Below are 15,517 nucleotides of genomic sequence, written 5' to 3'. Positions count from 1 at the left end.
TCTCTCTGCCTAAAAGGGAGCCTCCCATAAGAGGCACCAGCAGCACGGAGGAAACCAGAGGCCCCAGCTGTCCCATGGATGAGGGACTAAGCCTGCTCAACCCTCCAGCCTCCTAGCTGTCCTCCTCCCTTCCCCACATTCTCCCACTCGCTGTCGCGTCTTTCCTGAGAGCAGAGCTGTGTTTGCAGAAACGGCCACTGATCCCGCTATTTAGAAAAGGGGAGCGGGGGGAGGACTAGTCCCAGAACAGCAGCAGCTTGGAGTTAAGTGGCTTCTCCTCCAGCTGCAGCCCTTGGCCCAGGTCCAAGGCAAACTCCGCTCCATAATTACACAACTTAGAAGAGCGGCCCCGTGCGGGCTTAAAGGGCCAGAGGTCTGGATCTCACAGGAGTTGCAGGTTCCGACTCCAGGGCTGATCATGCCTGGATAACGGTGCACAGGAGTGTGGCCGAGGTGAAACTAACCACAAAGGACGTCAGTGGAAGCCCCAGTGAAAAGTAGGTGCACAATGAAGAAGTCTTGCTAAGGCTAAGCAGATCAGGGCCTGATTGGGTGCTCAAGCAGGAACTCTATATGCTGTCAGTAATAAACGTGTTTGGTTTCATTTCTTTTTAAGACTGCAAGATTTAGGAACATATGAAGCTGCCACTGCGGCATCTAGCTCAGCATGCCTTCGGTGACTGGCAGTGGCCCTCCAGGATGCAGATGGAGTCTGCCCCAGCCCTGCCTGGAGACGCTGTGCACTTGAACCCGGGACTTTCTGCAGCAAAGCAGATGCTCTACCAACTGAGCTGCAGCCCTTCTCCTAAATCAATTTAACCCATTCAATTTTTGAGGGGCTGTTTATGGCTTTGACCAGCAGACTGCATAGCCAGAGGGCAGTGGAGAGGGCTTCTCTCTCTCCCTGTTCCCTCTTTGCTACCATAGCCAAAGAGGGGAGGGAGATCTCTTGACATCACTTTCTAAATATCTATAGTAACAAGTCGTAATTAATTCCACTGGGGTGTATGTGTGTTGCAACAGAGAAGGCCCTGCTCTGCCCACTGCATCTCCTAAACTAAAGCCAGCTCTGCCACCCCCAAATGAAAACCTTTTGCCATTTTTGCATTTGCTCTACTTGATCATTAAAAGAATTTTTTTCCCTTTTGTTTTTAGATTTCTCTCTTTCCATAGCTGTAGGTCTGTCCATAGAACTAAAGGCTCCAGCTATGCTCAAAAGCAGCCATGCAACCCCAAAGAGATCCTCTTCAGGTCTGGCCTTCTGACCCTTTCCCCACACTTCCCTCCGGAAGTTGGCCAGGCTCAAGCCAGAACCTGTGCAAAGAGCTCTGTGTTTCCTCAGCAACTCCCCGACTCCTGCAGCCTCCACTGGCATGCTGGAGAGCACATTCATCTACAGAGAAGTCACAAAAGGACAGCACAGAGCCAGGGGAAGCCTCCATCTCCAATTTGTGGCAACTTCCTTTTCATCTCAGATCTCAGGGATGCTCCAGGGCTTGAAATGGGGCTGAAAGCAGCATGTGCTATTGTGTCTAGAGAGGCAAAGGGCCTCTGCAGATGGCCTTAAAAATAGTGCATTCATCTTTGGTTATAATATACAGCTAAAAGACTGGGAGAAATTATGGAAAGAAGGAACAAAATTTACTGCATGTAGTGCTTTGAAAGAAAATGTAATGAAAATGATGTATAGATGGTATATTACACCAGCGAAATTAGCTAAAATGTATAAAATAAGTAATAAATGTTGGAAATGTAAGGAAAAGGAAGGCACTTTTATCATCTGTGGTGGGAATGTAAAAAAAGTGAAAGGCTTCTGGGAAATGATTTATAATGAGATGAAAAAGATGTTGAAATATACATTTATAAAAAAAACCCCAGAACCATTTTTACTTAGTATTATAGGCACTGACATTAAAAGACAAGATAAAAAACTGTTTTTATATGCAACAAACTGCAGCGTGAGTATTATTGGCACAGAAATAGAGGCCAAAGAGGAATGGCAGATGAAATTGATGGACTACGTAGAATTGGATAAGATGACAGGGAGAATTTGAAACCAGCGGGACCAGAAATTCTTGAAAGATTGGAGTAAATATACAAGTTATCTGAAAGACAATTGTAACCAACCAACTATGCTTGTAGGACTGCAAGAAGTTTTGTAAGAAGAAATATATGAAATACTGCAGAAAAGATTTATGAGAATGGATTTTAAGTTATGGATTATATTAAAAGTAATAGTTAGGATAACAAATGTAAGATTAAGAGATGAGGTCTGAAAATCATTAGACGTGGTTGATGGAAGTCTCAGGCTAAAATACCCAAAATGTTATATAAGATGAGATGAGATGAAATGTTCTGTTTGGAAAATATATGTAAAAACTAATAAAAATGTATATTAAAAAAAGTAAAAATAAGATAATAAATGAAGGAATTGAGACTAAAAATAAATAAATAAATAAATAAATAAATAAATAAATAAATAAATAAATAAAGTGGTCCCTCGGGTTACAGACGCTTCAGGTTACAGACTCTGCTAACCCAGAAATAGTACCTTGGGTTAAGAACTTTGCTTCAGGATGAGAACAGAAATCACACGGCAGCAGAGGAGGGAGACCCCATTAGCTAAAGTGGTACCCCAGGTTAGGAACAGTTTCAGGTTAAGAAAGGATCTCCAGAACGAATTAAGTTCTTAACCCAAGGTACCACTGTAGTGCACTCATGATTCATTTTTACAATCAAGCGGTATATAAATTTTAAGAAACAGATAAATAAATATTGCTGCATTTGCAGTGTCCCATAGCTTCTTGCTGAAACCGGCTGTGACCTATTTTTATATCGCACATATTCTGGGCAGCGGTGGGGTGGAGTTTTTCCCGAATTTGTCGTGCTATAGTGCAAGAGTGCCCCTCCAAATGGCAATAATGTGGTAATACTGGTGAAGCATCGCAGAAAAACTAAAAAGGGAGGTGGGACTGAAGTATGGACAGTCCAACATAAACCTACCACTGAGGCACTATTCTGCATTGCAACCAAGGGGTGTGGGGTGCAGTCTGCCTTGGGTGTCATCATGCCGGCTGAACCCAAACCCCTTTTGCACAAATAAAGGCTGGTGGGACCCAGAGAATCCCCTTTGCCCTTTTAACGAGGCTCTGCCCCTAGAGGTTGCTCTGAGGGGCTTCGGAGGGCAGTGATTCCTCCATCCAGCCTTGCGCACCTGTGCACCAAAGCAAGTGAGCGGCGGAGGCTGCCGCCGCCTTCCTTTTCCTCTTTGCCTCCCCTGTTCATTCATGCTGTTCCCTCCTACACACCATGGAGCGTGTTTAATCAATGCGCACCGAACTACGTGGGAGCTGCCGGGGCTTTGATCCTCCTCCCCTCAATCTTCTCCATTCTGCCCCCCCCATGCCTCCTCTAAACACACACACAAACAGGTCAGTTCCAACGCCATCATTTTCATGCTTGCATTGAATTCCTCTCCTTCCGTGCCCCCCCACCTTCAGATTGTAACACCCCCATACCCTCCTCTGTGTGGAATAGGGACCGTCATCTTTGATGGCCAAGACGCACCTCTTTATTTTAAAGCTCTCGCCGACCACCCCACCCCCTGCTTCTTGCCACTAGGTTCCATCATCCCTGACCACTGGTCCTGCTAGCTAGGATAATGCATGTTGTAGTCCAACAACATCTGGGAACCCAAAGTTGAGAAAGGTTGATCTGTAGAGTTGGGTGTGTATGTGCAGGTGAATGTTCCTGTCATGAAGGAGTTTGTACTAATTACATGTAATACGTGGCAGTTCTATGGCCCCAATTTGGAGAAAGTTACATTTTGGTCATTTGAAATCCATAGGACAAGTGGATCACATCACAGCTAATGTTGAGTGAAACTACAGTGGTGCCTCGCAAGACGAAATTAATCCGTTCTGCGAGTCTCTGCGTCTAGCGGTTTTTTCGTCTTGCGAAGCAAGCCCATTGACGGCTTAGCGGATTAGCGCTATTAGTGGCTTTTAGCGGCTTATCGGTTTATCGGATAAGCAGATAAGCGGCTTATCGGCTTAGAAAAAGGGGGGGTGGAAAAAAACCCCGCAGGAACTCGCAAGACATTTTCGTCTTGCGAAGCAAGCCCATAGGAAATTCGTTTTGCGAAGCACCTCCAAAACGGAAAACCCTTTCGTCTAGCGGGTTTTCCGTCTTGCGAGGCATTCGTCTTGCCACTGTACTAGTGCATTCTTAAAGATGTTTCCTTAGTAGGAATTCCATTCAGTTCAATAGGATTTACTTCTGTGTAAGTGTGTGTAGGACTGTAGCCTAACATTCTCAGGATAGGATTCTATGAGCAGAGAAATTACCATGGCATGTGTGCATCCCCAGGGGTAGTTCTTTGTGATAGCTGTGGGTGCAATCCTGCCCTTAGTTATGCATGAGTTCTATACCTGAGTAACTGGAGGCAGGGTTGCAATTGTAGAGAGATCCTACTTTACAGTGAAATATATGCATATCTACTCAGAAGTCATTCCCATCCAAGTTCAGCTGGATGTGCCTCAAAGTAAGTGGGTATAGGATTGCAGTCTTATACTGTAATCCCAACCCCATTTAACTGTGAGTAAACCTCCTTGAATTACATGGGACTGCTTTCTGAGGTGCCATGGCTAGGTCTGTCACAGCAAAGCTGATGGAGTGAGCTCTGCTTTCCATCTCCCATTGACAAGCAGAATGGGACAGATGGATTACAGCCTTAGTTGCAAACATAGGCTAATGGAGCCAAGATTAATTAACAATGTGAATGTTCAATAGATTAATTACATGCTATGCAATCAATAAATATATGTAAAACTATGCAGTTATGCTATCTGGGTTTATGATATGGAGCAGGGAAAGAGTAGACGAGGGAAATGAAAGCTAGAAACATGGATGTAAAGGAGCATAAAATGAATTGAAACAATAGAGTCATTAATAGTATTTTTTTTAACTAGATATGTCCTTTTAGGTGCCATTTTTCATGAAGTTTGAACCATTAGTTCTCCAGCCATTTGAACTAGGAGTAGCTACCATTCTCAAGTTCATTCAAATGACAGAAAATAATATGACATAATTTGCTCAAGTTTTATAGAAGTATTTGCTAGAAATCTATTTGATAATAATAATAACTAATAATAATAATAATACTTTTATTATTTATACCCCGCCCATCTGGCTGGGTTTCCCCAGCCACTCTGGGCAGCTCCCAACAGAATACTAAAAACAGAATAAAACTTCAAACATTTAAAACTTCCCTAAACAGGGCTGCCTTCAGATGTCTTTTAAAAGTCAGATAGTTGTTTATTTCCTTGACATCTGATGGGAGGGCGTTCCACAGGGTGGGCGCCACTACCAATAAATATTTCAATGACTAGTTGGGTCTTGAGCCCTGTTAATGGTCAAGGTTCTACACACTACCTGGCACCGGTTCATACTGGTGATTTTTTTTTTTTTGTCTTGTAGAGGCAGCATAGTCGTGTATGAAAAGTATAGAGAAAAGTCATCCTCATAAGCAATAGAAATTAGAAACAATTATGCTACAGGTACTATTAGGCATGCAATTCTCAAGTAAAAGTATAGAGTACTTTCCCCCCCTTGGGTTTGACAATTAGTCTACAGAGGCATGAAGTCCCTGGTGCTTTACTTTATATTCACTTGCTAAGTACTGAAGTACTAAGTACTTTGTGGGTTTCAGCACCAGATCAATGAAGACAAGGTGCAGCTGCTGTACAGGGTGACATGAACTAGCACAAGGTGGTTCTATCATTAGGCAGTTAGGCTTGAAGCTGCTCTGTCTCCTTGCAGAGGATGCAATCCTAGGTTAAAAGTGAGTAGTTGCAAAGTAGCTTCCTGACATTTTTGAGTAAGACCCGATTATATAAGTCCTGCTATTTCCATAAATGACATTTTTACTAGAGGCTTATGTGAATTGCTGAAACAGGCACACAGCCTAAAAGGTAAACACAAATATATGTCTATATTGCCATTTTTAGGGCAATTTCCTGTTTGCTTTGAGCCTTATTTCAAATCTCTGAATAGTTATTCTAAAATTCGTTTTACATTGCTAGACATCATGTGAGAGGAGTTTTTCAAAACCAAAATTAATCAAGAGTTATCTTAGGTCCACTATGAGTCAAGCTCGGGTCTCTGGCTTGGCCATTTTGTCAATTGAAAACAAAGTAGCAAAAGGAATTGATTTTGATGATGTGATTTCAAAATTTGCAGAGAACAAAGTTAGGAAAAAAACGGTTTTAAGTGCTTATGCTCACAATGTTAAGTAAATAAACTAGAAAATAACACTTGCAACTGTAAGCATCTTATTTTTCCTTCTTTTAATAATTTCAATGTGGGGGCAGGTGACAAGAAATTTACCGCACTGGGTACCACCTGAGTTTGCTACGCCACTGATTGCAACGTGGCATTGCTGGGGAGCAGGCCCAGAGACGGGTGTGACATGGGGCGATTCCTGACAGCCCCATACAACTGGAGGGTCACAATTAGCCGATGGGCCACAGACTCCTCACCCTTGCCTTAAAGCAACCCTAAGCACAAAGAACGGAAACAACCACAGATTCCTACCTTGTTTTAACTCTGCCCACCCACCCCCTTCTGGTTCTGCTTCCTGTGTGTCAATTTCAGGTTGGAAGCTCCTCAGGGCAGGGACTTGCCCTCTTGCGCTCTGTAAAGCACCATGAATATGGCTGGTGCTATATAAAGAATGGTGATTATGAGGATACCATCCTTCGAACTGGAAATGGCAACCCCAAAATGATTCAGATCCTTCCACCCAGGTGGCTGACATTTCACAAGTGCAGGCAAAGGCACCCTGTTTCCATTTTAAAACAGGGCATTTTGACACCAAACAGTCAAAACATAGGACAGAGTGGTGACCTCATAGAGGAGGCATGCACTCGCCAGCACTAAGCTAACAAGACCCACACATAGCAAGGAATGGAATGGAATGTCGGGCTGTGGGAGTTGCTGCTGCTGCTGCTGCTCCTTCACACACTTGAAGAGGCCTTTGGGGTGGGGTGGGGTAGGTTTATTAAACTCCCAAGGAACACGCATCTATGTGCACAGAATGCAAACTGAAGTGATTATTATATGCCACTAAACAGCACCGTGCCCCCTATTTTTTCTAACAAACTCCTCTTTGCTCTTACCTTGGCTTCACATTTCTTGTGGCTTGCCACTTTGCACACTGCAAGAAAAAAAAAACAACCACTTTCAGAAAAGCTATTCCAGATCCACACCTTGTAACCTTAAAGACGGATTCTCTCTGATGTGCAATTAACAATAAGGTATATGGTACAACAGTAAAGCACATTGAAGAGCACTGTGTGGTTATTTAATTGCCACATGGCTTCCTTTTAATTCTGCTATCCTGGATGCTCTTGTTAACTGAATGACAGCCCTGGCTTCTGTGTTTTTTAAATAGATGGAGAATTATTCATATTGACTGGGCCTTTTGCTTCTCCGCTATGAAAGACAAGGAAGACTGGGAGGACTATATCTGGGCAGCTCTTACCTTTACAAACAAGACCCTGGGTCTCAATGGATTCCTTGCACACAACACAGGCCTTTTTCTTCTTCTTAAATACTTTCTCTTTGAAGGTGTGAGGCTCGGACACCTTCCCAGGCTGAAATGAGAAACACAGGGCCAGGGATTTAGTATGGGGGAATCGCTAAAATAAAAATATCTGTTCATTGCACAAACAGATACCATGGACATGTGTCTGTGAAGCCACAATGTAAAGTTGTGAAGCAACAGCTGTGCTGCTGTTGAAGGTACTAAAATGCAGACATGTTACAATGCAAAAGGCAGTCCATTTGGGCAAAGGGGGCACTGCCCCACCAACCTCAGTCTCCTCTCAGCAAGTGCCCACCTGCCTTCTTACGTACATCCAGTCCAGGGGGTGGTCATGGCTGCCAGTTTCATCCTCCTCCTCCTCAATCTCAGTCTTGCCCTTGTAGAACTCAGCAGGGAGGAAGATGGGACCAAGACTAGACCTAGTTGTCTCTGTCTAGACCTAGTTGTCTCCTAGTTGGCTGGCTCCACCTACTGTTTGTCTGCCGGCCTCCCACCCTACCAGCCGCCACTAGAAACAGGCACAACTCACACTCACTGTCACACTTCTGCACTACTTCCTTACACATTCAGGTAGATGTTGGCATACACCCTTTGCAAAACAAAACAGTGTGCTCTTGCACAACAAACCCATATCCAATAAATAAATACATAGGACTTTTTTCACTGAAAGAAGTGTCAGAAGACTAAAGTGGAAGGTACAAGATAACAATCACTTGATGGCTGGATCATATAACCTCCATGCAAATTTTGTTGGTTCATTTTTTAATGCAAAGCTAAATAATTCACACTTCCCGAAATAATGCATGAACACAGCTATTCTTCGAAATTAGCACTTCTACAAATTCTGCTACGTACTATGTACAAAATGCATATGTTAGGAGAAATTGTGCACTAAAATGAATGTATTAGTGGAGGAAAGCCTCTTAAGATGGTACCGGACATCTGCAGTTTTTATACGTACAGTGGTGCCTCGCAAGATGAAATTAATCCGTTCCGTGAGGCTCTTCGTATAGCGGTTTTTTCGTCTTGCGAAGCAAGCCCATTGACAGCTTAGCGGATTAGCACTATTAGCGGTTTAGCGGCTTTTAGCGGATCAGCTGATAAGCGGCTTAGGGCTTAGGAAAAGGGGGAAAAAAGGGAAAACCCCCCGCAGGAACTCGCAAGACATTTTCGTCTTGCAAAGCAAGCCCATAGGGAAATTCGTTTTGCAAAGCGCCTCCAAAACGGAAAACCCTTTCGTCTAGCGGGTTTTCCGTCTTGTGAGGCATTCGTCTTGCGGGGCACCACTGTATCATATTAACAAATAATTCACTTCATTGTGAGCAAAGGGTAGCATCTTCTTTAGTTAACGAAAATATTCTTTTAGAATTGGTTGATCTAACCAACTAGGGTTGTAAAGCTACATCCACATACAAGGAAGTAAGCACCGCAGAACTCAATGACACTTACTTCCAAGCAAGTTAAACTGTTGCAGCTCTCAACTAACTAGAGGTTGATCTGAGCCAGCAAGACCATCTTTATACGAATTAATCACATTCAGACATACCTGCTGGGGAGGAGAGCATTTCTGTGTGCGTGTAAGGCCCAGACTCTTAGAATCATAGAATTATAGAATCAAAGAACTGTAGAGTTGGAACTGAAGAACATGAACAAAATCAGTCCACTCCTTTGGGAAGGACACCCCCCCCCAAAAAAAAGTCCAATGACTGCAATGAACTTTTGTGACATATGCAGAACTTTGCTGAACATTCCTCAATAAGCTGTAGGCCCAGCCTAATCCTCTACAGATAGAAGGAATGTGCATGCTAAGGGTCCATTAGATCATTCTTCCTGGAATGGCGGGTGCCAGGTCAATGTTCAGTGTTCTGCTGGAACGTGGAAGAAATACCTACACTCATTTGGAATGTATAATCTCAACTACATGGACAGAAGATAGCAGTGCCTTCCCTCGCTAACTGAAATTAGGGTGAAGAGCAGATACACATGTTCACCTTGAAAGTGACCAGGGGCTGGGAGTGGAGGGTGAACAAAGCCCATTGCACCAGCCAAACCCTTGTCGCTGCTGCCAGGTGCAGGGCACACAGTTCACGGGGCCGCGCTGCACTGCCTGCCCACCTGTCCATGCAGGGGGGAACCCGGCTGGCCAACACAACCCTTGGCAAGGGAACCAGGGGTACACCAGCAAGGCTGGGCCCTGAGGCCCAGAGACCCCCAGTGGCAGGCAGGCGGGAGATCCCTGTGGGGGGGCACCTGGTTCATTCCCCATTAAAGCCATGTGCCTGGGGCTACAGCCCCCCTGGTCCTCCCCACACCATGCCCCTGCCCTGATGAACAATTTCCAGCAGAACTGCACATTAAAATGAGGAGGGCTCAATTGGAAAGGGCCACAGCTAAGTGCTAGAGCGTTTGCCTTGCACATAGCAGCTCCCGAGCTCAATCCCCGGCATTTTCAGGTGGGGCTGGGGGGGGGGGGACTCCTTGTCTGAAACCCCAGAGAGTCATTGGCAGTCAGTGTTGATGGACCAATTGTCTTGCACAGTTTAAGGCAGCCTATGCTGTAAATGGCAGGACGGGGTAGAGTCTCCTCCCCTGTCTAAAACATCTTGTTCAACTTACACAAAGCAACTTTCCCATCACCGCAAGCAACAGAGAAATTCACAGTGGGATAATGTTGGGAGTCTATACCAGACATTATCAGTTGCAGCACCACATTCTCTGCAGCATGTAGTTTACCCCTTACAAGTGGTTTTTTTGACAGATTCATTGTAAATTGATTTGAGTGCCCCTGGCAGAAAAAATACATCTAAATGTATTCATAGAAGCAAGCAAACAAATACACCGGGGATGACAGGAATTTTTCCCCAGGTCAGTTTGGCAGTGCCCCTGTATGCTTTGTTTTTTAAACTTGGCTCACTGGGCCAGGCTGTTTCACTCTGTAATCAGCTTTCTGCAAGAGATGTGTTCTGCTCACCTTGTGGTCTGAATGGCGTAGTTTGCTTTTTCTTGTGGGACGCTGGTGGATGGCGAGCTCTGACTCACGGCAGGGGGATAAACTAAGTGGCCTTTTAGGGGTCTTGCAACCTTACCATTCTTGTGAATAACTGCTTTGAAGAGAAATAGTCATCTGGGTATGCTTAAGAGCAACTTAAACAAAATCACAATATTTTACTCCGATTTAATTAAACTGGAATAGCCACACTATCACCATTCTTGGCTCTATAAACAAAAGTGAATCTCCTTTCTACACATTAGTAGGAACTGAAAGCTGGTTTGAGGAATCCCTGAGTGATATACTTCAAGATATGACAGTACTAACCTGCAATTTGAATACACCATAAGTTGCTTTGCAATTTTATCAGATTCACCTTGTTGGGCTGATGTGGAGGGCTCTGTATACAATGCCCTTCCTTCTCCCTTCTGTAAAGCAACATATTCGTTTCAAGGAAATTCTGTGATATAAATTATCCAAATCTAATTGTGTCTACTTTATTGTTGTTCTTCCATTATTTTGCATAATTCATATTTCTCTGTTCCATTTTAATTTATTCTGAAACTGAGTAACCATTTTACCTTAATGATGGCATGTACAGGTAATTACAGTCGCATGAATGCAAATATTTCCTTGACCATACCATATAATCATCATTCTGTAATAAGACTACGCAATCCTCTGTGTGCCTACACAAAAGTCCATTCCATGGTATTTAAAGGGGCTTACTCCAAGGTAACTGCATAAGCAGCAGCCTAATTACAAGGTTTACAACAGTAGAAGCATGCATCCTATTCCAATAATAAACAATCAATGACTAATTTTCATTAAAACAATAAGTATTCTGCATCTGTTAATCATGGTCAGACATGAGGCACAGAAGCTCGCTGTCAACTGGAAATAGTATTGCGCAACATCTCTAAGCTTTGGAGACACAGCCTTGCCCAAATGCTTTGAAGCATATCTTTGCAATGAAGAGAGCTAGAAACTTGAAGGATGAGAAATGGGTAAAAAGATTCCATTCATCTTTCTGAAAAGGGTATGAGTTTCTCAGGAAGCTGAATTCTGTTTCCAGTATCACATTCTGCTGTTTATCTGCAGTTGTTCAGAACAGAGTACACTCATATTCTTTGAAAGTTAAACTCAGCTTGTTTATTTCTGAAAATTCCAAAAAATGATCAGAAGGAATGAATACTTTCACCGCAATTCATCAGTAAGAGAGAGTGTTTCTGCTCAAAGATTTGCAATTTATAAATATTAGCAATGAACAATATATATAAGAAGGAAAGTATTCCTATTCCCTGACAGCTGCTGCTGCTGCTGCTGTTTAGATATCTTACCGCGCTTCATCATGAAGTCCCAGGGAAGGTTACAACAATTTTAAAATACAATATTCAAGTGCATTAAAGCAAATTATATTCAAGAGAACAGTACAGTCTAGACCAGCGGTAGTCAACCTTTTTATACCTACAGCCCACTAATGCCTCTTTCTTGATGGTAAAATTTCCTTACTGCCCCCCAGTGCTCAATGGAAGGAGGATTCAGCTTGTGCCATAGAACCCCCACCCACCTAGAATCCTGAAACGCCCACTGGTGGGCGGGAGGGACCAGGTTGACAATCCCTGGACTAAACAGTGCTATTCTTCTAGAAAAAGAGGTTCTGGAACTCACCATGAACATCTCCCTCATTCTCTTACAATGGCAATGGTGCCCATCTGAGCGGTGCTAGAACTCAGTTCCAGAGTTCCGGCTGAAAAAAAGCCCTGAATCTAGAGAATACTATGTAAAAAGAGAGGGGTTTTTTTACAAGCTCCATCCATGACAGTAGGAATTCCTCAGCTGACAAGTTTTACAAATGACCTTCCCTAGCCTTCTCCCCTTCTCAGCGCCCCCCTCAAAATCCCCATTCCTGGATTCTGAGGGCACTGAAGCTTGGATTACCCAGAAATGCAACAGCTGTCCTGCCGGAAATGGAGCTGCATTCCAGTCATGCAAATTGGGCAGTGTGTGTGTGTGTGTGTGTGTGTGTGTGTGAGTGAGAGAGAGAGAGAGAAAGAGAGATTGGATGGATGGATGGATGGATGGATGGATTACCAGCAGAGCCTCCCTTCCCCTCCCACACATCTTCATATGCTGCAGGGAGGAAAGTGTGCATGTTATATGGTGCATTATAGAATACGAGCAACCCAAGCAGTTTTTTAAAAAGCAGGGGGAAACATACACTTTGCGAACCGCACCCCCCCCCCCGCTATAGCACGTTGCTTAAGCCTCCTTTCTCATGTGCTTTGCTGCTGTATGTGGAATTCATTTATGCTGCAAGCCCCCCCCCCCCCCGATAGGTGTGTTTTTGGATGGCTGTATTCTTGACACAATAGTAGTGGTGGATTTGGGCTGGACCATCCGCACTTCATTCCACTTTATCTAATTGCTCTGCGATGCTTCCCCAATGTTACTGCGTTATTGCAGTCGGAGGGAGGAGAAGCCTTGCACTGTGGAGCTCCAAAAGAAGACCAAAACAACAACAAACAACAGCAATAATCCTGGAACATATGTGGTATAAAAAAGTTGCAGGATCTTAGCAGGAAGTTACAGGATATGCACTGATTGGAAACAAGGCCATGTCTGCACCAAAACTTCTCAAGGCACAAACAGTATCGAAAGCAGGTCCATGTACAACTGCCCCTACTGGCACCATCTCCAGAGAGCTCTGGGGGCCTGGGCCCCCACAAAGCTTTTGCTGTGGGTCCCCGGTCTCCACCCCCCACTGCCAGCACCCCCTGCCGCCTGCTGCTGCACCCTGCTGCATTACCTCTGGTGCTCCAGAGGCAACTGGACTAGGGCCTGGACTTCCACCATGGGGCCTCTATTGTGGCCTGTTGCGGCCGTGGTTTTTCTTTGGTTAAAGAAAGACTACAATCTTGCAATAAAACTGGGCAATTTCCCTAGAAGGAAAAGTGGCATATTTGGTTCAGGGGAGGAATGGCAAATAAAGGTTTATAGAAATTGCACATGGCGTGGAGAAAGTGGGTGGAAGTTTCTCTCACTTGCTCATCACACGAGAAACTGAAGTCATCTTACAACACAGAGCAGTGGGAGATTTAGAGGGAAAACTACAAAAAGTCTTCTTCACACAGGGCAGTGTTATGGTAGGGTTGCCACACATCTGGGAATTCCCAGACATGTCCTCTTTTGGGGGGTCCTATTTGCCCATCCAGAGGGACGCAGGTGGCGCTGTGGGTTAAAGCCTCAGCGCCTAGGGCTTGCCGATCGAAAGGTCGGCGGTTCGAATCCCTGCAGCGGGGTGCGCTCCCGCTGCTCGGTCCCAGCGCCTGCCAACCTAGCAGTTCGAAAGCACCTCCAGGTGCAAGTAGATAAATAGGGACCGCTTACCAGCGGGAAGGTAAACGGCGTTTCCGTGTGCGGCTCTGGCTCGCCAGAGCAGCGGTGTCACGCTGGCCACGTGACCCGGAAGTGTCTCTGGACAGCGCTGGCCCCTGGCCTCTTAAAGTGAGATGGGCGCACAACCCCAGAGTCTGTCAAGACTGGCCCGTACGGGCAGGGGTACCTTTACCTTTATATGCCCATCCGGAGGGAATTTTACATCCCTTGGGGAGTTGGACAGCAAAAGCCAACCCCCCTATTTTTTCTATAACAATACTGCAGTCTGCCCAAAACATCTGGAAGGCAACCGCTGGGGAAGGCTTGCTGTAGGGACTTGAATCTTGAAAGCAGAAACATTTACTCCTAGCAAGAAAAGGATTAGTCAGGCTGCAGAATTTGTAAAGTGGGGGTCAAATAGAGCACACCCAGCTCCTAGCGGTGGTGGGAGTTGCAGCCTGCTTAAATGAGGCCTGAAAGAGGAGGAACAGGCAAAGCTGCCCAAATTGCAAGCCCACCTTGCAAAGAAGGAAGGCTTCCTGGGACATGTAGTTCTTTCAAGGAGAGCTGAAGAGGGCTCTGTTTCAAAGCGTGTGTACATAAGCCCTACTGAATGAGCCAATTCACACTGGGCCACAGCATGGCCGGCTGGGCTATAAATAACCATGAATTGCCTGCTTTGTTGCGGGGTTCTTAACTGTGAAAACAAGTTATCTGTTTAAAAGGGCAAGATGCAGGAGCTGCTGGCCAGCCCAGGTGAGAGGCCAAGGGGGCAGGAGCCCAGCAAGAAGCGGCTGTTTGAAGCTCTGAGGGGAAAGGCCTCCTTCCAACCCCGCTCCCCAAAAAGTAAAGAAACAAACTGAACTCCTAACAGATGAGCAGGAAGGACCTGCCCTGTGTCGAAACTGACTGGCCGAGAGTCACAAGGCACAAATCAGCAGGCAACATGGTCAGATGCTTCTCCACCCCCGGTCAATGCAATCAACAAGCACAAACTTCTTCACCCGGCCTCTGCCAACCTGGTGCCCTCCATGATGGCAGCTGTAATCAGTGAAGGCTGGGTTCACCTTTTCCCAAACCCACCAATAATCTGTCACAAGCTTTCAGCAAGGCTGTTTTTAAACGTTTGTTCCCAGCCCTTTGACATCTCCAGGTGAGCTCCAAAACCAGAATAAAGCCGGCTGGGAGTAAATCGGTGTGGAGAGCGAGAAAGAGAGAGAGCATTTTCTGTGTCACCTGAGGGATTAGGTTGTGGGAAGTTCTGCCTCCGGCAACTTACTTTCCCCTCCAAATGCCCTCCCCTGCATACTCTCTGCCCCTGCATTTGCTTTCTCAGCAGATGTGCCCTTAGGAGCACTCATTTGCCCAAGAGACTTATTGATTCCACCTTCCCTCCTGTAAAACCCAAGCTGCAAATTGCTTTTCCACCCTCTTTCCCAACAACACAAGTGCACCCCTTCCTGCCGCAGTTCCATCCCTTCCTCATGCAGGCTCACCTGAGAACGCAGGCAAAGGGCTCTTTGCCCCTCTGTCGCTGCCTCTGC

The 15,517-nt window shown here is 45.2% G+C and overlaps 1 protein-coding gene across 5 annotated transcripts in view; it reads right to left on the bottom strand.

Annotated features, from left to right (window-relative positions):
• TNS2 (tensin 2) overlaps nt 1–15,517 on the bottom strand; it is a 133,998-nt gene that overhangs the window by 50,268 nt on the left and 68,213 nt on the right. For all 5 annotated transcript variants that reach the window (XM_079965777.1, XM_079965779.1, XM_079965781.1 and 2 more), the window contains exons 2-3: nt 7,544–7,655; nt 7,179–7,216 (exon numbers count right to left, since the gene is read on the bottom strand). In XM_079965777.1, the coding sequence (XP_079821903.1) occupies nt 7,179–7,216; nt 7,544–7,655 (150 nt within the window). The remainder of the gene's footprint in view (nt 1–7,178; nt 7,217–7,543; nt 7,656–15,517) is intronic.

Source organism: Podarcis cretensis, assembly GCF_951804945.1.
Source record: "Podarcis cretensis genome assembly, chromosome: 2".
Lineage (NCBI taxonomy): Eukaryota > Metazoa > Chordata > Lepidosauria > Squamata > Lacertidae > Podarcis > Podarcis cretensis.
The sequence above is the reverse complement of the archived record's forward strand: the minus strand, read 5'-3'. Positions and strand labels throughout refer to the sequence as shown.